Here is a 27359-nt window from a genome sequence, read left to right as displayed (position 1 = left end):
TTCTCATGTCAGCTGTGGCTCAATGGGCCTCTGAGTTGAAAGATAATGGGCCCTATTTAACCATTTTGATTCTAAGTGCTGGGCGGTCTTGAAACTGGGAGTGTCTCAGATCCGACTTTTAGACCCATTCTCAGGTTCCCCCATACACACTCTGCCTGAAAAGAATATCAGCAATTACAAATCAAACAACAGAAGCCCGTGGACAAGGCTTAACACGGCCTAAATCCTGCAGCTCCGATTGGAGCCCACAACTGCACATGCACATAAAAAAAATAGAATGCAGCTCTCCTGCCACATGGCTCCAAGGCCGGATAATGCCTCCCTCTGACCCCCAGAGAAATTATCCCACCCTCACAACATTACTGACCCCTTAACCCCCGCACCACCTCCACCACCCAGACCGATTGCAGGCCCCTCCTTTTCTTTCCCCCGACTGATCTCAAGCAGAGTGGCCCCTCCTCACCGATCTGAGGCACAGTGGCAGCACCTCCCCCCCCGCCCCACCCCCACCACCCCCCTAATCTCAAGCAGAGAGCCATCTGACAAAAATGCTTACATTGAAAAGGTACTTACCTCCTCACTAACTGGAGCACCCTAATCGGATTTTTGTGAAGCATGTCTGTTTCGAGCCGATTCTGGATGGGCAAACACGGTGGTAAAGGGGGAAATTCTGGTAAGGTTGGGCTTGCAGCCCATTAAGTCAATTTAAATGCATGCAAATGCATTTAAATGGCCGTCACATCCATTTCGATTGTGGTCCTGATTGGGCCATTTTTGGATTTTTGGGCCTTGGTAAAGGGGGAACTGGTGCAGAGGAGGACGCAGATCATGCTACTCGCCTCATGCCCAACTTTACCAAGTTTTCGCACCTAAAAATAGGCACAACTTGATGGTAAAATCAAGTCCAGTGAGTTCAATTCTGCCTCCGGACACACCCAAAACTCAGCTGACACTCCAGTGCAGTATTGCTGGGAATGCTAGCTGTCAGAGGTTATAAACTGAAGACCCAGTCTTCTCTCTTAGGTGAATGCAAACAATTTCATGGCAGTATTTAAAGAAAAAGAGAGAAGTTCTCCATGGTGTCCTGGACAATATTAATGCCTCAATATGGAGGGGTATGTTTAAAGAAGCAGATGTACACTTTCTTCAATATGCAAGTTAGACTATGGCTGTGAACCTCTCATAGTTATGGGTGTACCTTTCCATTCTAACACTGGAGCCTATTCATAAAGCAATTGTGCTTTATTGGCATGGCTACAACAATGTTCAGAAAACACTGAAAAACAGTTGCTCAGGAAGCCAGTTATAAAGTCATAAAGGTTTACAGCATGGAAGCAGGTCCTTTGGCCCAACTTGTCCACGACACCCTATTTTGTAAACCCCTAAGCTAATCCCAATTGCCCGCATTTGACCCATATCCCTCTATACCCATCATACCCATGTAACTATCTAAATGCTTTCTAAAAGACAAAATTGTACCCGCCTCTACTACCACCTCAGGCAACTTGTTCCAGATACCTACCACCCTCTGCATGAAAAAATTGCCCCTCTGAGCACTTTCGTATCTCTCCCCTCTCACCTTAAATCTATGCCTTCTAGTTTTAGACTCCCTTGCCTTTGGGAAGAGATATTGACTTTCTAGCTGATCTGTGCCCTTCATTACAGCACAGGAAACAGGCCTTTCGGCCCTCCAATTATTTTATAGACCTTTATAAGATCACCTCTTAGTCTCCTACCCTCCAGAGAAAAATGTCCCAGTCTTTCTTGATTTTCTTGATTTTGTGGTCTTTCTTGATTTTCAGAAGGCGTTTGACAAGGTACCTCACAAGAGGTTATTGCAGAAGGTCAGGGGACATGGAGTTGGGGGTAGGGTGTTAGCGTGGATTGAGGACTGGTTGTCAAATAGGAGGCAGAGAGTGGGGGTCAATGGGTGCTATTCGGATTGGCGGTTGGTGACTAGTGGAGTGCCTCAGGGGTCGGTGCTGGGGCCTCAGCTATTTACCACTTATATAGATGATCTGGAGGAGGGAACCGAGTGTATGGTGTCGAAATTTGCTGATGACACCAAGATTGGTGGAACGGCAAATTGCGCGGAGGGTGTGGAGAGTCTGCAGAAGGATCTAGATAGGCTGGGCGAATGGGCCAGTAACTGGCAAATGGAATTTAATGTTGGCAAGTGCGAGGTGGTCCACTTTGGTAGGAATAATGGTAGGAAGGATTATTACTTACGTGGAGAAAAACTGCAGCAGGTGACGGTGCAGAGGGACCTCGGGGTCCTTGTGCATGAGTCGCAAAAACCCAGCTTGCAGGTGCAGCAGGTGGTCAGGAAGGCTGGCCTTCATAGCAAGGGGGATTGAATATAAAAGTAGGGAGGTCTTGCTGCGGCTGTATAGGGCATTGGTGAGGCCGCAGCTGGAGTACTGTGTGCAGTTTTGCCGTACTTACGCAAGGATATTTTGGCCTTGGAGGGAGTGCAGAGGAGGTATACTAGGCTGATGCCGGAGTTGAGGGGGTTGAGCCAAGAGGAGGGGCTTAATCAACTAGGCTTGTACTCGTTAGAGTTTAGAAGAATGAGGGGAGATCTCATTGAGACGTATAAGATGATGAATGGGATGGATAGGATAGAGGCGGAGAGACTCTTCCCGCTCAGAAAGGACAGTAGGACGAGGGGGCACAGCCTCAAGATAAAGGGGGGGCGGTTTAGAACGGAGTTGAGGAAGAACTTCTTCACTCAAAGGGTGGTGAATCTCTGGAATTCTCTGCCCGTTGAAGTGGTGGAGGCTACCTCGCTGAATATTTTTAAGACGCGGGTTGATGGGTTTTTGATAAGAGAGGGGATTAAGGGTTATGGGGAGAGGGCGGGAATGTGGAACTGAGCCACGACAGATCAGCCATGATCTTATTGAATGGCGGGGCAGGCTCAAAGGGCCAGATGGCCTACTCCTGCTCCTATTTCTTAAGTTCTTAAGTTCTATCCAGCCTCTTCTTTTAACTCAATCTATCAAGTGCCGCTAGTGTCCTAGTAAATCTTTTCTGCACTCTTTCTAGTTTAATAATATCCTTTCTATAATAGGGTGACCAGAATTGCACACAGTTTTCCAAGTGTGGCCTTACCAATGTCTTGTACAACTTCAACAAGACATTCCAACTCCTGTATTCAATGGTCTGACCGATGAAAGCAAGCATACCAAATGCTTTCAGCACTCTGTCTACCTGTGACTCCACTTTCAAGGAGCAATGAACATGTACCCCTAGATCTCTTTGTTCTATAACTCTCCCCAGTGCCCTACCATTAACTGAGTAAGTCCTGCCCTGGATCAATCTATCAAAATGCATCAACTCACATTTGTCTAAATTAAACTCCATCTGCCATTCATCAGCCCACTGGCCCAATTGATCAAGATCCTGTGGCAATTGGAGATAACTTTCTTCACTGTCCCTCCACTGTGCTACCAATTTTAGTGTCATCTGCAAACTTATTAACCATGCCCCCTATATTCTCATTCAAATCATTAATATAAATGACAAATAACAGTGGACCCAACACTGATCCCTGAGGCACACTGCTGGTCACAGGCCTCCAGTTTGAAAAACAACTCTCTATAACCACTCTAATTTTGTACCCAGTTCAATACCTCACCCTGGATCCTGTGAGATTTAACCCTATGCAACAAACTGCCATGCAGTACCTTGTCAAAGGCCTCGCTAAAGTCCAAAATTAATTTCAAAATTATTTTATTGTATTCTTGCAAGAAAAACATTTAACTAAAAATCCAAATAACATGGGGTAGCATGGTAGCACAGTGGTTAGCACTGCTACTTCACAGCTCCAGGGACCCGAGTTCGATTCCCAGCTTGGGTCACTGTCTGTGTGGAGTTTACACATTCTCCTCATGTCTGCGTGGGTTTCCTCCAGGTGCTCCGGTTTCCTCCCACAGTCCAAAGATGTGCAGGTTAGGTTGATTGGCCGTGCTAAAATTGCTCCATAATGTCCTGAGATGCGTAGGTTAGAGGGATTAGCAGGTAAATGTGTAGGGATATGGGTTTTGGACCTGGGTAGGATTGTGGTCGGTGCAGACTCAATGGGCTGAAGGGCCTCTTTCTGCACTGTAGGGTTCTATGATCTGTGATCTATAACTTAAAGTGTTATCATGATATGTTGAAAACAAAATTTGGGTAGATTTTTGTTTTCACCATCTGGATGGCAATCTGTAGGAATGGACGAATGATCCATTCAAAGAACCTATCCAATTTTTACAACCAGTATGAGTGAAATGAAAACCAGGCAAGTTTTATAATGGGCAGGAAGTCTCCCCGGCCAGAATACCAATGAATGTTGGACAAACGTCTACTCACTGTTCTTAATAACAGGAAGTCATTTGTTATATCCAATAGGTTCATGTGTGTTTATTTTTTTCTAACCGGTCCACAATTTTGGATTTATCACTCATAGTATTGCTCTGACAAAAAAAAACTGCTTCTGAAATCTACTGCTGTGAATAGGATTCGACTGCATTTTCTTATCATTTGAGAAATTGCACACGATAGAAAGATAAGGAGAGATGAGTTTGAGCCGATCAAAAAAATGACTATTTGCAGGGTCTTTCCAATCTCTGAATTTCCTTAATTTCTGATATAAATATTAGCATGCTACTCATTGTATTTTGAGTTTTTTTCAAGAATATTGAGAGTACATTTTCAGATGCCTTTCTTTTCTTTGACAACAGGTTTCATTTGGGGTGAAGTAAAGCAAATGTGGGATGGTGGACTTCAGGACTACATACATGACTGGTGGAACCTTATGGATTTTGTAATGAATTCTTTATACCTAGCAACAATTTCTCTTAAAATTGTTGCTTATGTTAAGGTAATTTCTTTCTCACTCTTCCCATCCTTCCCAGAAACTGAACTCTCCAACTGAACAAGCACCTCAGTAGAGAAATAACTTCTTACATTAAAAAGCTACAATTGAAAAACATTAGTGATTCTAACAAAGTTACAACCGCGAAAAACTTATCTAAAAAAATTCAAGGCAACAAACTTTTGCTTCAGTATGATTTTTGGTTTGCTCCAGGAGAGTTAGATGATAGGTGACAGAAAGAAATGATATGAAGAAACTGAAAAAAGAAAGCAAAATAAAGTAAGCGGAAAGGTACAGAGAGATGAATGACAAATATTAAGTAGAGGATTAACCAAAACAGAAATGAAAGGAAGAGGGAGAGCACCAGGAATGCACAAGATGAAAGAAATTGAAGTGAAAGTAAAGGAAATAGCTGAATAGTTAGAAAGAACTGAAAATAACAAATGAAGAAGAAAGTAAAAGCAAGATGCAAAGAATGGCAAGAGGAGAGAAAAGAGAACCAAGTGAACAGGAGATGTGTTAGTGATGGAAACAGGATCATATGAATGCAGAAATAGGAAGCAAAACAATTAAAAAATTGCCAGAATGTCAACTTTGAAGACCTTCAAAAACGTTTCGGTAGCAAGATTAATAATTTGTGGCTCAGTCGGCTATGAAAAGTTTTTAGCGAGTTTCAGGCACAAGAAAACGCAATTTCATCATCTAGTTTTCTAACCACGTATCAAGATTTGAGGATAGACTTAGTATCTGCCCGGAACTAAACCCACAATTTTTGAATGCATGCCTGCAATATCGCATTCCTCACCACACGCATGTACTAACAGGACAGAGTTTATGCTCCCCCTAAGGTTGGTTCTGAGGCTGGGTGAAGGGGAGGGAGGTGTAAAATTGAATGATGGGATTTCTCCCTCCAACCCCAGGACAGCCCTTACCCTCCCATCCCCAGGACTTACCTTTCCACCAGTCCTGGGACTTATTCCCAGACAGATCACTGCCTCTGGCCAATGCAGCAGAATTCCTGACTGGGATGGAGAGTTGTCAGCCAATTTTATTGGCCAACATGGTTGAGACTTCCTTCTCAGGGTGAATGTGAATGTTAAATGGCAGTGAGCTGTCAGGAGTTGACAGTGGTGCGTTACCTGCCAACTCTTGGGCTTGCCATCCTTAAAATTCTACCCACAAAATCTTGCCTTTAGTGTATAACTGAGATTGTTTAGACAGTTTTAATAAGGAATTAGATCACATTTCATGGCTAAGGAAATTATTAAAGCATATTTGTTTTCCACATAATGAAAAATAATCATGTCTTATATGTAGGATGTTTACAATTATAATTTAATATTTTCTGTGTGAATAATTTTGAGAGGTTTTTCAATTCCTGTCTGATGATGATTTTGAAATGTTTGTATTTTTGTTACTGACTATTTTTATTTCTTTAAAAAAATCTTAAGTTTAACTGTCTTTGATGAATGTAGTCTTACAGATCCAAAGTATTAAAAGTAACCAGATTAAGTAGTCCTGCTCAAAACTGTCTAGTAAAATATAGAATTATACTTCTGAAAAGTCAAATACACCATCATTTATCAAATGCTTTATTTTGAATTCTATTTTCCATCTTTAATTTAACAATATCCTATAATTAGACCGGAGTTTGAAGAAAAGATTACCCTGTGCTTCATTTCCAGATCAATTAAAAACACTGTGATTTTCACAGCAGTAATCATTATGCTCTCAAAGAAATAAGATATCTCTTTGGATGTAAAAACCTCTAAAAATACAATCTATATAACGCACAGTACCTGTAAGTAAGCAGATACAATGCTCAACAGCTGCTCCAATAAATCATTAAAACAGTACGAGAAGGCAGACATTGGGAATGTCAGGTGGGGTTTGATGACAATAATTAAACTGCAAATCATCATGTTCTTACATTTTGAAATTGATATATGATGTATGCTAATAATTGCAGACTTTATATTTAGACTGCATAGGTCAGTAAAACAAAACAAACGTTACTTTAAACATAGATCATCACAATTATTTTCTGATTTACACAATAGAATGTTTTATTTTCAGGACAAATGCTTTGCCATTGACCTATATCAAGCTCGTTGAAGTTGAGACATGTTTTATACTAACACTGTTATTTTATTTAAAGTATAGTGGTTCACGCCAACGGGAAGACTGGGAAATGTGGCACCCCACCTTGGTTGCTGAGGCATTATTTGCGATTGCAAACATCTTCAGTTCCCTTCGCCTAATCTCACTATTCACTGCTAACTCTCATCTGGGACCTCTGCAAATATCTCTTGGACGTATGCTCTTGGACATTCTGAAGTTCTTATTCATATACTGTCTGGTGCTACTCGCTTTTGCAAATGGTTTGAATCAATTATACTTTTATTATGAGACAAATGCATCAGAGGAACCAAATAACTGCAAAGGAATAAGGTGTGAAAAGCAGAACAATGCCTTTTCAACGTAAGCATTTTTGTTTTCATTCAAATTGCAATGTGTAGTTAAGTTCGTGGGAGCAACTTGCCGAGTTTGTACCAATATTTCTACTGCGCATTGTTAGCTCACCAGGGAGCATGCACTTAGTAAATTAACTCCACATCTCCACATACCCTGTATTGAAACCATAAGGGAAAGTCTCAGGTGTTCTATTCCTAAAATTGAACTAACAGTGGGGTGGCAGGAGGAGAACTATTTTTACACAGCAAATTGGTATGGAAATTAGCTTAAATTAATTAGCTTAAAGATGGTGGAAACAGACCTGTGAATAACCGCCGAAGAGAAAAGGATATATATTTGAAATGGAAACATTTGCAATATTATCGAAAAAAACAGGAGCTTTTGAATCATTCAATAGCTGGCACCAGCACAATGGGCTGAATGGCCTCCTTCTGTGCTATACAATTCTGTGAATAGAAATTTTCGAACAACATGAGTTTGACATTAAACCATCATAATTGAATGTATAAACAGAATTAGCAGGTTTTGTTCTGGTTCAAACTGTATGAGTAAAGAAACAATCTGTTTTATCATCAGCCTTATCACAGCTTCAGTACATTCAAGTTACTTGGTTATTTGATGAACTGATAAAACAAATGAAGTGTGCAGGACTTTTTTATGAAAAAGATAATGTGCACTGATCAGATGATCAACTCTTTAAATAAATTTTGCAGAGAATCAAATGGTTTCTTGTCCCATTCTGGCACTTTTAACTCTGGTGTCCTCCAATGATCTATTCTGGGAAATCACATTCCTCATCTTCTGCTGCCCCTTATCAACATTGTCTGGAACAGAGATCAGATTCAATTTCCACACGGGTACTAATAACACCCAGTTCTACCTCAGCACTATCTCTCTCGACCCTCTCCATTATTTCTAAATTGTCAAATGGCTTGTCCAACATCCAGTACCAGATTTTTTTTTAGTCATTCATGGGATGTGGGCATCACTGACTAGACCAGTGTTTCTGGTGATGGTGAGTCACCTTCTTGAATTGCTGCAGTCCATATGGTATAAGTACACCCACTGTGCTGTTAGGGAGAGTTACAGAATTTTGACCTGGTGATAGTGAAGGAATGGTAATACAGTTCTAAGTCAGAATGGTATGTGATATGGAGAGGAATTTTAAGTTGGTAGCGTTCCCATTCATCTGTTGACCTTGCCCTTCTAAGTAGTAAAGATAGTGGGCGTTGAAGTTGATATTGAAGGAACCTTGGTGAATTGCTGCAATACCTCTTGTAGATGGCACACAATGCTCCAGAATGCATTGGGATTGGGAGGAGTGAATGTTGTAGGTGGTGTATGGGATGCCAATCAAGCAGGCTGTGTTGTCCTGGATGATACGCAGTTTCTTCAAGAGGAGCTCCACTCATACAAGAAAGTAGAAAATATTCCATCACACTCCTGAGCTGTGCAGTGTAGATGACCGGCAAGATTTTTTGGGTCACAAATTATTTGCCATAGAACTCTCAGCCACGGACCTACTTTTGTAGCCACAGTATTTATATGGCTGGAAAATCTCAGCAGGCCTGAATCCAGACTCGAAATGTTAGCTCTATTCTCTCTCCACAGGTGATGTCAGACCTGTTAAGATTTTTCCAGCATTTTCTGTTTTGTTTCAGATTCCAGCATCCGCAGTAATTTGCTTTTATCTTAATAGTTGTACGGCTGTTCAGTTTCTCATCAATGGGAACCCCCAACCTCCCCCCTTCCCCACACTGTTGACAGTGGGTGAATAAGTGGTGGTCACACCATTGAATATCAAAGACCTTAGCGATAGATAAATTCCCTATTTTTGGAGACGGTCATTACCTGGAACTTGTGTGATGCAAATGTTACTTGCCACTTGCTAGCTCAAGCCTGAGTATTGCCCAGAACTTGCTGCATATGGATACAGACTGCTTCAGTATCTGAGGAGTTGTGAATGATGCTGAACATTGTGCAATTATCAACAAACATCCCCATTGCTGATTTTATGATGGGGGAAAGGTCATTGATGAAACAGCTAAAGATGCTTGCACCTAGGACATCGTGCCAGGAACTTCTGCAGTGAAGTCAGGGATCTGAAATGATTGACCTCCAACAATCACCACCATCTTCCTTTGTGTTGGGTCTGACTCCAATCCAATGGAGGTTTTCTCCCTGATTCCCATTGACTTCAATTTTGCTAGCGCTCCTTAATGCCACACTAGGTCAAGTGCGGCCACAATGCCAAGGTCAGTCACTCTCATCTCACCTCAAGTTTAGCTGTTTTGTTCATGTTTGGACCAAGGCTGAAATGAGGTCTTGAACCGAGTAACTCGAGCGGAACCAAACTGTGTGTCCATGAACAGGTTATTGCTGTGTAGGCGCTGCTCAGTAGCACTTACTATTTCTATCACTTTGCTGATAGTGGAGAGCAATCTGATGGGGTGGTAACTGGTGAGTTTGGATTTGTCCTGCCTTTTGTGTACAAGGCATACCAGGGCAGTTTTGCACAGTGCCAGCAAGATGCCAGTTTTGCAGCTGTACTGGAACAGTTTGTCTTGGAGTGTGACTAATCCTGGAGCACAAGTCATCAGTAGTATTGCTGGAATATTGTCAGCTGCAAATCCTTTTGTGGTATCCAGTGCTTTCACCTCTTCCTTGATATCACGCAGAATAAATTGAATTGACTGAAGATTGGCATCTGTGATGCTGGGGATCTCAGGAGGAGATGAATCATCATTCAGCACTTTTGGCTGAAGGTTATTGGAAATGGTCCACCTCTAATGTGCTTGGCTCCCCCATTTAAGGATGATAATATTTGTGGAACTTTCTTCTCCAGTGAGTCGTTTAATTGCCCACCACCAATCACGACTGGATGTAGCAGTATTTTAGAGCTAATAGTTGTGGAATCTCTTGGCTCTATCACATGCTGCTTCTGCTATTTGGTGTGCAAGTAGTGTGTGTTGTAGCTTCACCAGTTGACATCTTATTTTTAGGTATGCTGGTGCTACTTCTGGCACGTCTACCTGCACTCTTTATTGAACTAGGATTGATTGGTGTGCTTGATGGGAACGATGGAGTGGGGAAATGCCAAGCTCTGAGGCTAAAGATTGTGGTCAAGTACAAGTCTGCTGCTGCTCGACAGAATTGCTGGATCTGTTCAAAATGTAAATGATTGAGCATGGCGACAGTGCCACACAACACAATGGAGGGTATCCTCAATGTGAAGGCGGGTTCATGGGGCGGCTCTAGGTGCCATGGAGGATGATTCTACTCTTAGGCCTGATGAAGAAATCAGGCAGGCACATGGGGTGAGAATGTGCACAGAGACGTCAAGAGACAGAGACACCAGGGAGGCCTTAATAATGCTCGCCTTCAGCTCAACAGTCATAGCACCAATTCCAGTTCATGTCAAGGACATTGTCATGCACAGACTCAGGACAACAAATTCCAAATGCAGCCTATGCAACAAAGTTCAATGCCCCCCCTCCCCCACCGTCTGAAGTCACTGCATGTTTGAGGGCTTGCAGGTTCAAGCACAACCCTAGAGCCCTTGATTCTGTCCTTGGAGCTACCTCTCCCTGAAAGTCAACACTCCTCAATGGAGGAGGTTATGTACTCAATGTTCTGGGTTAACACAGTGCTTATGCTCTGGACTCCTCCATAACAGAGACCATATGACACATAGATTTTCCATCAGATCTTCCCCACACATCCCACTGACATCCCACTTCTGTCGCCTGATGGATGACTCTAGAGGCTCAACATGCACCTTGGACTCAGCATGGTCATGATCTCCAGCAATCCTCCGGCTGGAGTGTGGTGACTAAGGGATTTTCATTGTAACTTCATTGCAGTGTTAATGTAAGCCTACTTGTGACGATAATAAATTAAAAGCAAAGTTTGGCAGTGCCCTGGGCACTCTATGCCTCCATCAGCTCCTCGAGCAAATGTGCCATGTTTTCTCATCACAATGCACAACCATTCGAACCAACAAACTAATGTCTATCAACGTGTTTGTATCTGAGCCAGCGCCTGGCTCTGAGAGAGGGTGTGACAAGGGTACATTTGTTTGTGTCCTTTCCAGGAGTTAAAGGTGGGGAAAGTAGATCCTCGGGATCTCTGGAGCATTTTGAGGATCCCACACCTGAGGGAGGAATACAATACATCAGCATATTCAATCTTTACAAAGTCAGTACTCACGCGAGGCAATCTGGTGAGACAATGGAGAACTGCATCATGGTGCCATCAGGATTGGGCAATCAATAGGCACTTCTGCTTTGACAATTCTATTTCTGATGACATGACTGTTTGGGCTCTCTGCCAGTCTCACATCTGTGCACGGCACTCTAACTTTCCACAACAGAACAGTATTCGATTCTTTCCAGACAACTCCCTCCACTTTCCACACAATTCCTGATGGTCTTCGGGGAGCTACATCTGCAGATTTCAATTTACCTGTCAGGTCCCCATTTACCTGACACCCGGCTAACTCCCGTCCCCACCCAGGCCATCAGCCCAACCAGGAGACACACTTCACACTGGGTGGACCTTGCTTGGCCACCCAGCATCAATTTGCAGTTGTACTGCACTGTTACTTGGGAGTGATTCCACATCCCCTTCTGGGCTTGTTGAATGCGCACGGCGACAAGCGTGAAATTCAGGCGATGAACTTTGCTGTCGTAGGTTAGCATCTGAAATCATCAGTATGGATTACGCTACATTGTTGAATGTTTACAATGGTGGTTATTAGAATCTTTGAGAAGCTGTGATGTTGCTGTTGCCACACAAGCAAATGGGGGCCTCTGATTTTCTGCACCACTCTATTAAAAATCATTCTGTCGTGGCTCAATTTTCAACTTTGCTCCCTTTATTTTTTTTTCTCTGGATGCTTTTTTTATGCCTTACAAGAAGCATAAGTTTTAAAATATTGCCCTGCAACTCCAATAACTATTTGATAAGCAACTCTGCTCCTGGCCACAGCCTACTCTATCACTCACAATAACGTAAAGGAATAAAACAACAGAAATAAACAAGAATGGCGTAGGCAACAAACAGCCATAAATAGCAGTTGATGCAAGATCAGATGTTAATTTTAAATGAAGTTGAAAGATTTGTTAAGCAAATTTTGGTGTGCAAGGGGTCCTCAAATTGATTTGATGGTGAGGGTGTGGTTAGAACATTGCCAACAGCCGAGTTCTGTCCCTGTTTTGGCTGAGTAAGTCTGAGGCCTGCCTCCTTGTTCTGCCCCATAGTAAAATCACAGCATCATGATTCATGTAATGACTTCAGTCAGGCCATTGAGGTTGGGCTATTGGAGTATGAACTCCCTGATTAAGGATCCAATTAATGGGCCAATCAGGGAGTCTTTGCCTTGTACTTAACTGGGCATGTCAGTTCCTCTGACACCCCTGGAGGTAGACTGCTAACTGCTAGCACTCTGTGTACTGCAGTTAGAGTTTGTAAATAAAGGGATTTTGGTGAAAGGACTTTTGTCTCTGAAGACTTATTACAGTTCACTGACCCTCAAATAGCCAGTGATGCTACTTGATGAAGGAGTAAGGTCAATCAAAAGTATTAAAGGATTTGGGACAGAAGTGGGTATATGAAGTTAGATTGCAGACCAGCCACAGTCTTGGAATGGATTTTACAGCTCTTCGCCAATATATTTGAAGGCAGGGAACTCATAAAATAAAGAAGGTGGCCACCTTCCTGCTCACCTCAACATGTCTCCCAGATTATGGTGGGCACGGAAGGCATCAGGCAGCCGGCTCACCTGAGGCCTCACTCTACCTCTATTGTTTCTTAAGTGTGGCAGGGGAAAATGGTGAAAGGACGGATAGTCCAGAGATGGTGGAAGGCCAGATAGTCCAGATTGCTGTCAGACAGGATAGGGATATGCCTCTTCTTTTGAGGGGGGGAGGCCTCTGTGCCTTTGAGCGTCACCCCCCAAATTCATGTATCCCCATTAACATTACCTCCCTTCTCTGATCCCCCAGGCTGAGTCTGCCAGCCAGGCCCATTGATCAGACTTACATTTAAGTCTGGATTCCACTTCTCCTTCTCAGGTACTGCTTGTAGTCCCATCAGTGACTACATTGAAAGTCAGAACAGACTCAACGATTAAGTGACTGAACTCCTACTGCTCCTGTATCTATAAATTCTGATTGTTGTCATTTTGCAGGTTATTTGAAACTCTCCAATCACTATTCTGGTCAATATTTGGTCTCATTAACCTCTATGTGACAAATGTGAAGGCTCGTCATGAGTTCACAGAGTTTGTAGGTGCCACCATGTTTGGAACATACAATGTGATCTCTCTTGTGGTTTTGCTCAACATGCTGATAGCTATGATGAACAATTCTTACCAACTTATTGCGGTGAGTTCTTCCTGAATATTTTTTACTGTTATAAAGAAAGAATTATTTAAAATATGATGACATATATTTAATTCAAGAAACAAAGTATATATCAAGGAATAAAAATCCAATACTAGAAGTCTAAAATAAAAACAGAAAGGGCAGATTGGCATTTAAAAGAGAAATGTGCATTTCAAATGTGACCCAATTGATCATTTCTGATTGTAACCAAAATATTCACGAGTCTTCATACATTGAATATGCTCCATACTTTTCAAGTATTTTCCAATTTTTTTAAAGCTTAACCTTGGCTAATTTGGATTTGCTATTGTGGAGATATCAAAATTGAATTTCTATATGGGTTTAAAACATGGTTGCTGCAGATTAAATTTAACACAAAAAGATATGGAAATGATAAATCACTAACATGAAAGGATTATCAGCCTCTTGTGGTGGAAGTTCCAACACCCGTTTATATTTAAGCAGTAAAACAGATATTTGAGTGGGAAGCTGCAATTCATGCATAGTCCAACAGACCATTTACAAATGTCACCGTTCTAATTTGATTGATTTATGTAGGACCATGCAGATATCGAATGGAAGTTTGCAAGGACAAAGCTTTGGATGAGCTATTTCGAAGAAGGTGGAACTCTTCCAACTCCTTTCAACATTATTCCAAGTCCAAAATCGGTCTGGTACTTAATAACATGGATTCGAAGAAATTTATGCCTCAAAATTTTCTGCAAGCAAAAACGAAAGAAACCTGAAAGTCTTGGCTCTCTCGGGGTAGGAAGTTTATTTTCTTCCTGCATATTTTACCACTTGTTAACTGTAAATGCTAAAATGCTCAATTTGCCAATATGTGTTTCTCTATTTATTTACTCAATTGTATGTTTTATCTTTTGAAGAGGCGCGCAGCTAACAATCTGAGACGAAATCACCAGTACCAGGTAAGGGAAGTATTTCGAGAATGCCTTGGTTTTCTGTAACAATCAAATTAATAAAGCATTGTGAGTCAGTGAAATACTCAACTTCCTTCCTTATCTGTCATTTTATTTTTACGAAGTGCTACCACAGATCCCATACTTGTGTAAATCTTTAATTGTTTTATTAATAGAAACAGAAATTAGAAGCAGGAGTAGGCCCTTCGAGCCATTCATTTTGACCATAGCTGATCGATGAATTCATTGATCCTCGTCCCCCCTCCCCCCCATATCCCTTGATCCCTTTAGCCCCAAGAGCTATATCTAATTTCTTCTTGAAATCAGACAATGTTCTGGCCTCAACTACTTCCTGTGGTAGTGAATTCCACATGTTCAGCACTCTCTTGGTGAAGAAATTTTCCTCACCTCAGTTCTAATCTTTATCCTCAAACTATGACCCCTAATTCTGGACTCTCCCACCATCAGGAACATTCTTTCTGAATCTACCCTGTCTAACTCTGTTAGAATTTTATAGGTTTCTATGAGAAACTGGCCATCTTAGACAAAAAGTCTAAGTGGTGTATCTAAAATTACCAACTATACAAAGCCATTACCCCAGGAATGCAAGTTCAGAGGAGGACACAAAGAGGCTACAAAGAGATATAGACAGGCTAAATGAATGGGCGACAAAATGCTAGATAGAAAATGTGAGGTTATTCACTTTACTCATGATATTAAAGATGCAGAATATTTTTTAAAAGGCTTCTAACTAGTGAATTGATCTTCAGAGGGCTTCAGGAGTACTCATACAAGGAATCCAAAATGTTGGCACTCAGATACAACAAAGAGTTATCAAAACAAATAGCATGTTGGCCACTGTTGCAAAAAATTGGAGCACAAGAATAAAGAAATCTTGCTACAACAGAGTTGGTTAGACCACACCTGGAAAACTGTCCAATTTTGATCTCACTATTTAATGAAGGATTTACTTGCATTGGAGGCAGGACAGAAAAGATTCACCGTCTGGTTCTTGGGACCGTAAGACCATAAGATATAAGAGCAGAAGTGGGCCATTCAGCCATTCGTTGAGATCATGGCTGATCTGATGTAATATTCAACTCCACTTTTCTGCCTTATCCCAATAAGCCTTGTGCCCCGACTGATTAAAAATCTGCCTATCTCAGCCTTGAACATTTTCAATGACCCAATCCCTACAGCTGCCTGCATTGAAAAATTCAACAGATTCGTTGCCCTCCAAGAGAAAAAAATCCCTCCTCATCTCTAACTTAAATGAGTGACCTATCACTCTGAGATTATACCCTCTGGTCCTAGACTCTTCCACGAGGGGAAACAACCTCTCAGCATCTACCCTGTCAAGCTCCCTGAGAATCCTATATGCCTCAATAAGGTCGCCTCTTATTCTTCTAAATTCCAGTGATTACAGGCCCAAATTACTCAACCTCTTCATAAGAAATTCCCTTCATACCCGGTTTCAACTTAGTGAAACTTCTCTGGACTGCCTCCAGTGTCAATGATGTGGAGGTGCCAGCATGGGGAGATGCCCCTCTCACGTGATGAAGGAGCAGCCTTCTGAAAGCTTGTGATACCAAATAAACCTTTTGGACTTTAACCTGGTGTTGTGAGACTTCTTCCAGTGCCAATATATATTTCTTTAGAAAAGGGACCAAAACCGTTCACATTATTCCATTGCATTGTACTTTTTAGCAAGACTTCCCTATTTTTATATTCTAGTCCCTTTGAAAACATGCAGGTGCAGCAGATGGTGAAGAAGGCAAATGCTGTGGTAGCCTTCATAGCGAGGAGAGAGGTGCAGAGATAGTGTGCTAGTTATACATGGCCTTGGTGAGGCCACTCTTGGAATATTATGTGCAATTTTAGTCTCCTTATCAAAGGAAAGACATTCTTGCTATGGAGGGAGTGCAGCAAAGGTTTACCACACTGATTTCTGGAACGGCAGGACTGTTGTATGAGGGGAGGTTGAGCCGGTCAGGATTATATTTACTGGAGTTTAGAAAAATGAGGGTGAGATCACATAGTAACTTATAAAATGCCAACAGGACCAGGCAGGGTAGCTGCAGGAAGGATGTTCCCAATGGCAGGGAATTCCAGAACCAAGGATCACAGCTTAACAATTTGGAGTAAACCATTTAGGCCTGAGGTGTGAAGAAATTTAGTCACCCAGCAAGTGGTGAGCCTATGGAATCCTCTTCCACAGAAAGCAGTTGAAGCCAAAACATTGTGTGTTTTCAAGAAGGAGTTAGACATAGCACTTGGGGCTAAGTGGGTCAAAGGATATGAGGGGAAAGCTCATAGGTTACTGAGTTGGATGATCAGCCATTATCCTAATGAATGGTGTTGGATCAAATTCAAAGAGCCATATAGAACCATAGAAAATTACAGCTCAGAAACAGGCCTTTTGACCTTTCTTGTCTGTGCCGAACCATTTTTTGCCTCGTCCCACTGACCTGCACTTGAACCATATCCCTCCACACCCCTCGCATCCATGAACCCGTCCAAGCTTTTCTTAAATGTTGAAAGTGACCTCACATTTACCACTTTATCCGACAGCTCATTCCACACTCCCACCACTCTCTGCGTGAAGAAGCCCGCCCCTCCCATATTCCCTTTAAACTTTTCTCCTTTCACCCTTAACCCATGCCCTCTGGTTTTTTTCTCCCCTAGCCTCAATGGAAAAAGCCTGCTTGCATTCACTCTATCTATACCCATCAAAATCTTATACACCTCTATGAAATCTCCCCTCATAATTCTACGCTCCAGGGGATACAGTCCTAACCTATTCAATCTATCTCTGAACTCAGCTTCTCAAGTCCCAGCAACATCCTTGTGAACCTTCTCTGCACTCATTCAACCTTATTTATATCCTTCCTGTAACTAGGTGACCAAAACTGTACACAATACTCTAAATTCGGCCACACCAATATCCAACTGTGATGTCACTTTTAGGGAATTCTGTACCTGTATCCCCAGATCCTTCTGTTCAACTGCACTTTTCAGAGTCCTACCATTTAGCCTGTACGTTCTACTTTGGTTTGTCCTTCCAAAGTGCAATACCTCACACTTGTCTGTGTTAAATTCCATTTGCCATTTTTCAGCCCATTTTTCTAGTTGGTCCAAATCCCTCTGCAAGCTTTGAAAACCTTCTTCACTGTCCACTACACCTCCAATCTTTATATCTGATTTTGCTGATCCAATTTACCACATTATCATCCAGATCATTGATATAGATGACAAACAACAATGGACCCAACACTGATCCCTGCGGCACTCCACTTGCACAGGCCTCCACTCAGAGAAACAATCCTCCACAACCACTCTCTGGCTTCTTCCATTGAGCCAGTGTCTAATCCAATTTACAACCTCCCCATCTATACCTAGCAACTGAACCTTCCTAACTAACCTCCCATGAGAGACCTTGTCAAAGGCCTTACTGAAATCCAGGTAGACAACATCCACCGCCTTCCCTTCATCCACTTTCCTGGTGGCCTATTCCTGCTCTTATTTTCTATGTTTCAATGAAATAAAGGTCAACATTCCATTTGCCTTCCCTATTACCTGCTGAACCTGGGATTTATGCATGGGACTCCCAAATCTCTGTGCTGCAGTTTTCTGCAGTGTTCCTCCATTTAAGTAATGTTCAGTTCCTTTATTCTTCCTAGCAAAGTGCACAACTTCACATTTTCTTACATTACATTCCATCTGCCAAGCTTTTCCCCACTCACTTTACCTGTCTGTATCCCTTATGGAATCTGTGTATCATCTTCGCCATTTGCCTTCCCATCAATTTTTGTGTCATCTTCAGAATTTCTCTCTCTCTTTTATATATACATACATACACACACATGTAATTGTGGGCCCAGCACTGATCCATTTATCACTCCACCAGTTAAAGGTTGCCATTCTGAAAATACCCTCTTATCTCAATTGGCTGCTTCTATTGGTTAGCCAATCCTCTATCCATACTAATATACTACACCCAACACCATTGGCTCTTATCTGTATAGTACCTTATCAAGTGGGTGAGAGAGTATTGGGTAGCTAAGTAAATTGGATCTATGCTCTCTGGAGCTTAAAAGAAAGTGAGGTAACGTCATTGAACCATTCACGATTATGAAGGGGATTGACAGGGTAGATACTGAGATGTTCATGCTTCCCCTGGTTGCAGAATTGAGAAAAGGGGGGATAAAAGCAAATTACTATGGATGCTGGAATCTGAAACCAAAAAACAAATGCTGGAAAATCTCAGCAGGTCTGGCAGCATCTGTAAGGAGAGAAAAGAGCTGATGTTTCAAGTCCAGATGACTCTTTGTCAAAGCAGAGAAAAAAGGGGCACAAGTTCAGGATAAGGGACCAGGTATTTAGGACTGAGTTGAGGAGAAATGTCTTCACTCAGAGATTTGTGAGTCTTTGGAATTTTCTATCATTGACGGTTGTGGTCATCATTGAATGTATTTAAGGCTGAAAGAGAGAGATTGTTAGCCTCTGAGGATCAAAAATTATGGAGTGTGACCCAAAAAGTGGAGCTCTAGCCCCAGGTCAATGTGAACAGGCTCAATGGACCATGCAGTCCTCTGGTTTACTTTCTTATGTTCTGTCTTTTTGAGGTTTAAATACTGACCATTTCCTGAGATCTGTTTTCACTTGGATACAAGTGTAAATTAACTTCTCATTAAATTCCCTGGAAAGCGATGTGGCAAATTGGCAGTAGCTCCAAAAATGTTTCAGATTGATGAAGCTTTGAGAGTTTGCTTGTTGTTTATTTTGTACTGAATTCGAGTTGATTGGATAATTCACCTGCATTTCTGATAGGAGGATTTTAAAACTCTGGACATAGAGTTCCTCTGTGCAGTCCTGAATTTTTTTTTTCAGCAGTGCACAAACAGGACCGAAGGAAGGAGAGAAAAGAAACATATTTATCCCAAAACTGGAATGCCTGTTCTACCCTTCCTCTTGCAGTGCTCTCTGTGTAGACCCAGGGGGTGATCTTATCAAAAGCATTCTAAGTGCTGAACAAGCATGAAAAAATTGAATGGATGGAATTTTATGACCCCGTTGTACCCATTTTGCAGCGGGAAAATGTAAAATCCGGCGCGATGCGACGAGTGGGAATGGTGCCCGTTTTCGTGCCCATTCCCATTTTACCAAGGAAAATAAAGTCAGCATGATCCGAAGCCCGCTCAAAATGAGCGAAACGTCAATTTTCATTTTTTTTGCATTCATCACAATGTAATTAGCGAGCTTCACTGTCAATCGCCCCAATTCACCTCCCTTACCGACCTCGTTTGCTGCAGCCCTCTTGGAAAGGAAAACACATCTTCTGTGTGTTTCTGGGGGGTCTGTAGGGGGGTATGGGGAGTGTGTGTTTCTGGGAGGTCTGTAGGGGGGTACGGGGAGTGTGTGTTTCTGGGGGGTCTGTAGGGGGGTACGGTGAGTGTGTGTTTCTGGGAAGTCTGTAGGGGGGTACGGGGAGTGTGTGTTTCTGGGAGGTCTGTAGGGGGGTATGGTGAGTGTGTGTTTCTGGGGGGTCTGTAGGGGGGTATGGGGAGTGTGTGTTTCTGGGAGGTCTGTAGGGGGGTATGGTGAGTGTGTGTTTCTGGGAGGTCTGTAGGGGGGTACGGTGAGTGTGTGTTTCTGGGAGGTCTGTAGGTGGGGTATGGGGAGTGTGTGTTTCTGGGAGGTCTGTAGGGGGGTACGGGGAGTGTGTGTTTCTGGGAGGTCTGTAGGGGGGTACGGGGAGTGTGTGTTTCTGGGAGGTCTGTAGGTGGGGTATGGGGAGTGTGTGTTTCTGGGAGGTCTGTAGGGGGGTACGGGGAGTGTGTGTTTCTGGGAGGTCTGTAGGGGGGTACGGGGAGTGTGTTTTTCTGGGAGGTCTGTAGGGGGGTACGGGGAGTGTGTGTTTCTGGGAGGTCTGTAGGGGGGTACGGTGAGTGTGTGTTTCTGGGAGGTCTGTAGGTGGGGTATGGGGAGTGTGTGTTTCTGGGAGGTCTGTAGGTGGGGTATGGTGAGTGTGTGTTTCTGGGAGGTCTGTAGGGGGGTATGGGGAGTGTGTGTTTCTGGGGGGTCTGTAGGTGGGGTATGGGGAGTGTGTGTTTCTGGGAGGTCTGTAGTGGGGTATGGTGAGTGTGTGTTTCTGGGGGGTCTGTAGGGGGGTATGGGGAGTGTGTGTTTCTGGGAGGTCTGTAGGGGGGTATGGTGAGTGTGTGTTTCTGGGAGGTCTGTAGGGGGGTATGGGGAGTGTGTGTTTCTGGGGGGTCTGTCGGTGGGGTATGGGGAGTGTGTGTTTCTGGGGGGTCTGTCGGTGGGGTATGGGGAGTGTGTGTTTCTGGGAGGTCTGTAGGGGGGTACGGGGAGTGTGTGTTTCTGGGGGGTCTGTCGGTGGGGTATGGGGAGTGTGTGTTTCTGGGGGGTCTGTCGGTGGGGTATGGGGAGTGTGTGTTTCTGGGAGGTCTGTAGGGGGGTACGGGGAGTGTGTGTTTCTGGGAGGCCTGTAGGGGGGTACGGGGAGTGTGTGTTTCTGGGAGGTCTGTAGGGGGGTACGGGGAGTGTGTGTTTCTGGGAGGTCTGTAGGGGGGTACGGGGAGTGTGTGTTTCTGGGAGGTCTGTAGGGGGGTACGGGGAGTGTGTGTTTCTGGGAGGTCTGTAGGGGGGTACGGGGAGTGTGTGTTTCTGGGAGGTCTGTAGGGGGGTACGGGGAGTGTGTGTTTCTGGGAGGTCTGTAGGGGGGTACGGGGAGTGTGTGTTTCTGGGAGGTCTGTAGGGGGGTATGGGGAGTGTGTGTTTCTGGGAGGTCTGTAGGGGGGTACGGGGAGTGTGTTTTTCTGGGAGGTCTGTAGGGGAATATGGGTGAGTATGTGGTGCTGGCAATCTGTGGGGGGCGGTGTATGGGGAGGGTGTATTGCTGGGCTGGGGGTGAGCAGAGTTCTTTAAACTCTCCATCTGCCTCTCCCCTTACCCAAATTTCCACCCCGCACCCCCGCCTAACATTGCTTTTGCAATGCAACCTATCAATCTTGTTGTCCTTTTGGCTGTTGCTGGAGCAGAGGAGGAGGAGCAAGGGGATGAATTCCTTGCAGAGGACACCCAGGCATTATCACCCATAGGAGTAGAGGGAGACAGCCACTGGAGGCAGGATATGGCTGCCATTTGCCCTGAGGAGAAGGAGGGAGTGGAGACCCTGGCAGTTCTGCACGCAAGTGTCCTTTGAGCAACTGTTGGCCATCACATGTCGCCAATAGCTCCGGCTCCAAAAGGAGACAACGCGGCACCTGTGACATCTGTTGCATGACCTGGCACCTCAGGGCATAGGTGGGCTTCCACTCCCTGTGGCTGTGAAGGTGACAGTCGCCTTAAACATTTACACCACAGGGTCCTTCCAAACCCTCAGCAGAGACCTTTGAGGCATTTCCCAACCATCCCTCCACAAGTGTGTGAAGGAGGCCAAGGGTGTCCTGTTTGCCCAGACTGGCCAGTATATTAAATTTAACCTGGACTAGGCCCAGCAGGAAGTCCGGGCTGCAGGATTCATGACCATCATGGGGATGCCAAATGTGCAGGGGGCTATGGACTGCACCCACATGGCCATCAGGGTCCTGGTGAAGAGTCCAGGAAGATTCATAAACAAAAAAGGTTTCCGCTCAATAAATGTACAATTGCTGTGTGACCATCAGCTGAATATCATTCACGTCTGCACCAGACATGCCAGCAGCACGCATGGCAGCTTTATATTGAGGAGTTCTAATGTCCTGGAAGTTTTTGAGGAGGAACCCAGGGTGCAGGGATGGCTCATGGAAGACATGGAGTACCCGCTTTAGACTTGGCCGGTGATGCTTGTGTGGAGGTTTGAGATTTATATGGAGTCTTGATAGGCCCACATTGCCACTGTTCGATAGTGGAGTGGTGCATAGGGCTCCTCAAAATGCGGTTCAGGTGTCTGGATGCTATGGCAAGGCCCTCCAATATACCCCCTGATATTGTCCCGCATTGTGGTGGCGTGCTATGTCGACACAACCTGGTACAGAAATAAGGAGATCTTTCTTGAGGAGGAAGAGGATGTAGAGGCAGCCCATCCAGGCATTAAGGGGTCGGAGGCTACCCACCAGGAGGAGAAAGAGGGAGAGGAAGAGGAGGATAACAACGAGCAACACCGCTCAGGCGCTGGAGGGCTGGCGGCATCAAGGTTCAGGCATGCAAGTGTAGCAAGGGAGCTCCTGATCACCATGCGCTTTGGTAACAAGGGGGCCTGTGTTGCCTCACATGGGTTCCATTCCGCCTCCACTCTCCTTTACAGTCCTACAATCAACATTGTAACACCAGATTGGTGAGCCTGGATACGCTGTTTTAGTGAGTTTCTGTGGCAGACAGGAGGATGATGATACATGCCATTGTATCATCACCTTCCTAAACTAGTCTGACATCTACCTGAGCTCCGTGTGCACACTGGCATCTGGGCCATTGTCTGGGTGGTGGGAGAGGGAGAACTAAACTCCCATGTGGGGCCCAGCCCCCGGGGTGGGTGAGTTGGGGAGAATATCTCATCAGTTGTGGGGTGCCATGGCAGATGCTGTAAGTCACTGCCAATGCATTGCCACCTGCTGTAGCCAGTGAATTATTTGAGTGCCTTGATTTTCTCAGTAGCAGTGCGCTGAGGGGCCACACCCCACTGACTTCAGTGTGCAGGGTTCCTCCGGTGACTTTTGGGGTAAGTACATCCCTGTTAGAGGCTAATGCAAGACAATTTAGTCATGTGTGGGGTGAAATAACATTTATTGTTGCCAGTAATAGTGCTTTCAAAATAAATGCGAATATAAAAATATGTGAACGTGAGACTTTAAAGTGCCTAAATATTCTATCTACCTAGTGCTGCCTTCGCCCATGCCATCTTAGTGCTGCTATAGCCTCTTAACTTTATGTAAGCTATGACGATGTCTCACCATTTCCCCATGGTGTACATCGGAGGTGGAATTGACCAACCGCCTACTGCACCCCCCAGACCTGTGATGACCTTGGCAATCGCCCATTAGAGGGCCTGGATGTTGAGGGCCCTGGCCGGCTTCCAGGTGTCAGGGACATATCCATGACATTCTCATCATCACACTGCCTCTGAGTTGCCCCGGTGTCAGGAAGGGGAGAGGCAAAATGTGTAGCCACAGCCACTGTCCCCTGGGTGGAAGGCCTTGGCACAGGCTTAAGCCCTTCCTCCTGGCTCGGGGTTCCTGTAGGCCTCTGGGTCATTCCATTGGTCAGCAGTGCTTCTGCAGTGAGCTCCAGAAGCTGCAGCGTCACCTGGTCCTACCAGTCCTGGAGGACCACTTGCGTCCTACCCATGGTGGTCGAGCCCTCTGAGACGGCCCTCTGAGCGGTAGGCCACCTGTCAATGGCAGCAGCAAGTGCGCTCTGAGACTGGGCTACGCTCTCCAACCCCTCAGCCATGACCCTCTGTGAGTGGGCCACGTTCTCAAGGGCTACAGGCATAGTTCACTATGTCTCAGCACTGTCCAGCGGGGTGTCCTGCAAGCTCTTGAGTCTCTCAGCCATGGGCCATCGAATCTTAAGAAGCCTCTTGAGGCCCTCAGCTGTGGCCTGCTGTGACTCGGCCATGGCCCTCTGGGACTCTGCCGTGACCTGCTATACTCGCTTGGAGCCTGGCAATCATGGTGAGGATTTCCTGCCCCATGCTTTCCACCATGGACGCCACCCTTGCAGTGCTGCCCTGGGAACCATACAAGACAGACAATAGTCAGTCCACCTGAAAGCTTCGGGATTCTTCCCAACAGCCTTCCAGTCAGTCCAGTGTTGCAGTCAGCCCCTCCTGCATTCCCTGGCTCTGTTGCTGTACCTTCAGCAGCTGAGGCAGAATTGATTGCAGAGGCCCAGCATGTAGCCTGGGGCCAGCTGAGTCCTTGTCCCCCACGTGCCAGAAGCCTTGGACATTCCCTCCTTCTCCTGACATAAATCAGCAGATGTGTCATGCGCACCAAAGAGTGATCCAGATGGCTCACCACTAACTGGACCCACCGATGTGAGATGGTGAGTTGCAAGGTGGAAGCGAACGCAGAAGTGGTGCTGACTTTGTAGGGAACTTCATCCGCTTCCTCCAAGGAATCCTCTTACCTGCTGGGGCGAGATGGGTGAAACAGCAGTGGGGGCTGTGATGTCAGATGGTCCAGGCACGTCAGAGTCACACCCTGCAACACACAATGTGTTAACTGCAAGGGAGGGAGAGGAATCTGGGCTGCATGTAACATTTTTGAGATTTCTCCAACAAGTGGAGGACTGGCAGGTGCTCACTTCTGTGCTCCAGTCTGATCTTGCTGTTACTGATGGTTTACATGCCCTCCTCTCCCATGTGCCTGCTCCTCAGGGTGGGTGAGGACATGGATTTCTGGCATACCGCCTCCTGTCTTTTCCCTCTCCCAGTGATTATGGGTATTCTTCTCCTGTGAGGACAGAAGGAACCATGTGAAATCTGATGGCACAAGAGTTGCAGGTTTCAGGGGATGGCCCTCAGAGGGCAAGGGTTGTGATCGTCTTGAATGGGAGAAGAGAAGTGCTTGGGGGGATCACGGGCTGAAAGCATGCAGGGTGCTGGGAGTGGGAAGATCTGGGGGGTCATTTAGGGGGAAGTTGCTAGATGAGGTAAAACACTCACCCTTGCTGCCCAGATGAAATCATTCAGTTTCTTGTGGCACTAATCCCCAGTTCTCCTGGCCAGTGCCCTGGCACCAATGCATGCTGCCACCACCTCCCATGCTGCATTTCCATTGCTTCCTCTGAGATGGCATCCTACTGAGGGGAAGAGGGTATCTGCTTTGTCTCCACTGCCTCCAGCAGCCTGGCAGCTCAGCATCGGAAAATTGAGGGGCTGTCTTCCCCAAGGGCATTGTCCTGTTTCGATGTGCCAAAATGCATCATCTTTCATTTATCTAAATTAAACTCCATCTGCCATTCATCGGCCTACTGGCCCAATTGATCAAGATCCCATTACAATTCTAGATAATCTTCTTTACTGTCCATTATGCCAACAATCTTGGCGTTATTTGCAAGCTTACTAACCATGCCTCCTAAATTCTCATTCAAGTATAAATATAAATGACATATAACAGTGGGCCCAGCACTGATCCTTGAGGTACACCACTGGTAACAGGCCTCCAGTTTGAAAAACGACCCTCCCTCACAGGAGAGAATCATGCCCTTTTTTGGCAAGAGATAAAATCAAATCTTATCACACTTAGAAAAGTAAATGAGGTAAGTTGTGATTCACACCAGTAGTAGGAGTGGACAGAGTCTATTCACGCCAGGAAGCTGGCTGCTGACTGTTGGAGGGTGCTATTGCACATGCACTATGGTCTCCCACTGTAAACAAGAGTACATCGTGCAGTGGAAGATTGTCACTTACCTACTCCTGCAGATATCGCCTCCCCAACCCCACCAATCGCCTCCCGATTATAGCCACTCCTCCTCCTCCTGATTTCAGGCTTTTTACCACCTTGGCAGTGCTACCCTGGTCCCCGGCACTGTCCATTGGGCAAAATGCCAATGCCCAGGGGCACTGCCCATTAGACATAGGGCAGTGCCAAGGGGATGGGGCCTGGGGGGGCCTCTGGGGAATGATCGATTGGGGGGGACTCCTGCTGCTACTCTGCAGTTGGACAAGTGACTGAACGTTGGAGACTAGCAGTCGGGGGGAGGGGGGGAAACTGAGTGTTGGAGTCTAGCAATCGGTCGGGAGGGGGGGTTGTTGGTCAACCTACCCAGGGTTGTGGGGGGGTGTCAGAAATGCAAGGTGTGGGAGTCTGGGCTGCTGGTTGGGCTAGTTGGAGGGGGGCGGATTGGAAGATCGGGGCTGGTAACGGTGCAGGAGATCAAGGCGGGTTGGGCGGTTTGGCGTTTGTTCAAGGCTGGCCCGTACATGGTTTGGTTGGGGGGATCAGCGATCGGGAAGCCGGCAGTGCGGGGCCACTAAGCATGTGCTGATCTTGGCACTGATGGATCAGTGCATTCGCAGTAGTTCCGCTCAGCGCTATGCTGCCAGCTTCTCCAGTGGGAAAAAACTTGGCCCATATTCCATACTCAACGGGATTCACACTAGGGCTGTCTGCAATGGGAGATGCATTTTGAAAAAGTCAGCATGATTTACTCCAGTTTTCATGCATATTTGTCACTTAGATTTTTGTTGAGAGAATTGCCCACTATGTTTCAAACCCTCTATCCTTGTCTCCTTTTACCTGTCCTTCTGAAAACTTACATCTGTCTACACTTCAGTCATCTCACCATTCTTTCTCAGATACTCCTGCTCAGTATCTAATCCTCTTTCTAATACAACCTGGAAGTTTTGCTAAATTTAAGAACTCTATAGATGCGGTGTTGTTTTAGCTTAAGGATGTGATATAAAATGAATACTAGCAGCAATATGACTTTCTATCACTAGGACATATGGCAAAGCAATTTAGAAGCTAATATAATAATGGGATACAAATCTAGTACAATAAGATCTAAAGAAATGATGCATAGGTTTACAATCTGTTCATCAACCTGGAAACTGAGTGTTAGTACAAAAGCAAAATACTGAAAATGCTAGAATTCTGAAATATAAAAAGAAAGTGTTGGAAATACCCAGCAGAACAGACAGCATCAGTCGAGAAAAACAAGTTAACAAGTTGAATTTAGTGAAGCCCACTGGAATGAGATGATGCTGGG

At 44.9% G+C, this 27359-nt stretch overlaps 1 protein-coding gene across 1 annotated transcript in view; it reads left to right on the top strand.

Moving 5' to 3' along the window:
* The window catches only part of LOC145349417 (short transient receptor potential channel 4-like), a 113003-nt gene that overhangs the window by 76298 nt on the left and 9346 nt on the right, over window positions 1-27359 (top strand). Inside the window, exons 5-9 of the mRNA XM_080197948.1 lie at window positions 4728-4867; window positions 7020-7342; window positions 13527-13722; window positions 14281-14487; window positions 14610-14651. Of these exons, the coding sequence (XP_080054074.1) occupies window positions 4728-4867; window positions 7020-7342; window positions 13527-13722; window positions 14281-14487; window positions 14610-14651 (908 nt within the window). The remainder of the gene's footprint in view (window positions 1-4727; window positions 4868-7019; window positions 7343-13526; window positions 13723-14280; window positions 14488-14609; window positions 14652-27359) is intronic.

Source organism: Carcharhinus amblyrhynchos, chromosome 10, assembly GCF_965287045.1.
Source record: "Carcharhinus amblyrhynchos chromosome 10, sCarAmb.v2.hapA, whole genome shotgun sequence".
In the NCBI taxonomy this organism is placed as follows: domain Eukaryota; kingdom Metazoa; phylum Chordata; class Chondrichthyes; order Carcharhiniformes; family Carcharhinidae; genus Carcharhinus; species Carcharhinus amblyrhynchos.
The sequence above is the reverse complement of the archived record's forward strand: the minus strand, read 5'-3'. Positions and strand labels throughout refer to the sequence as shown.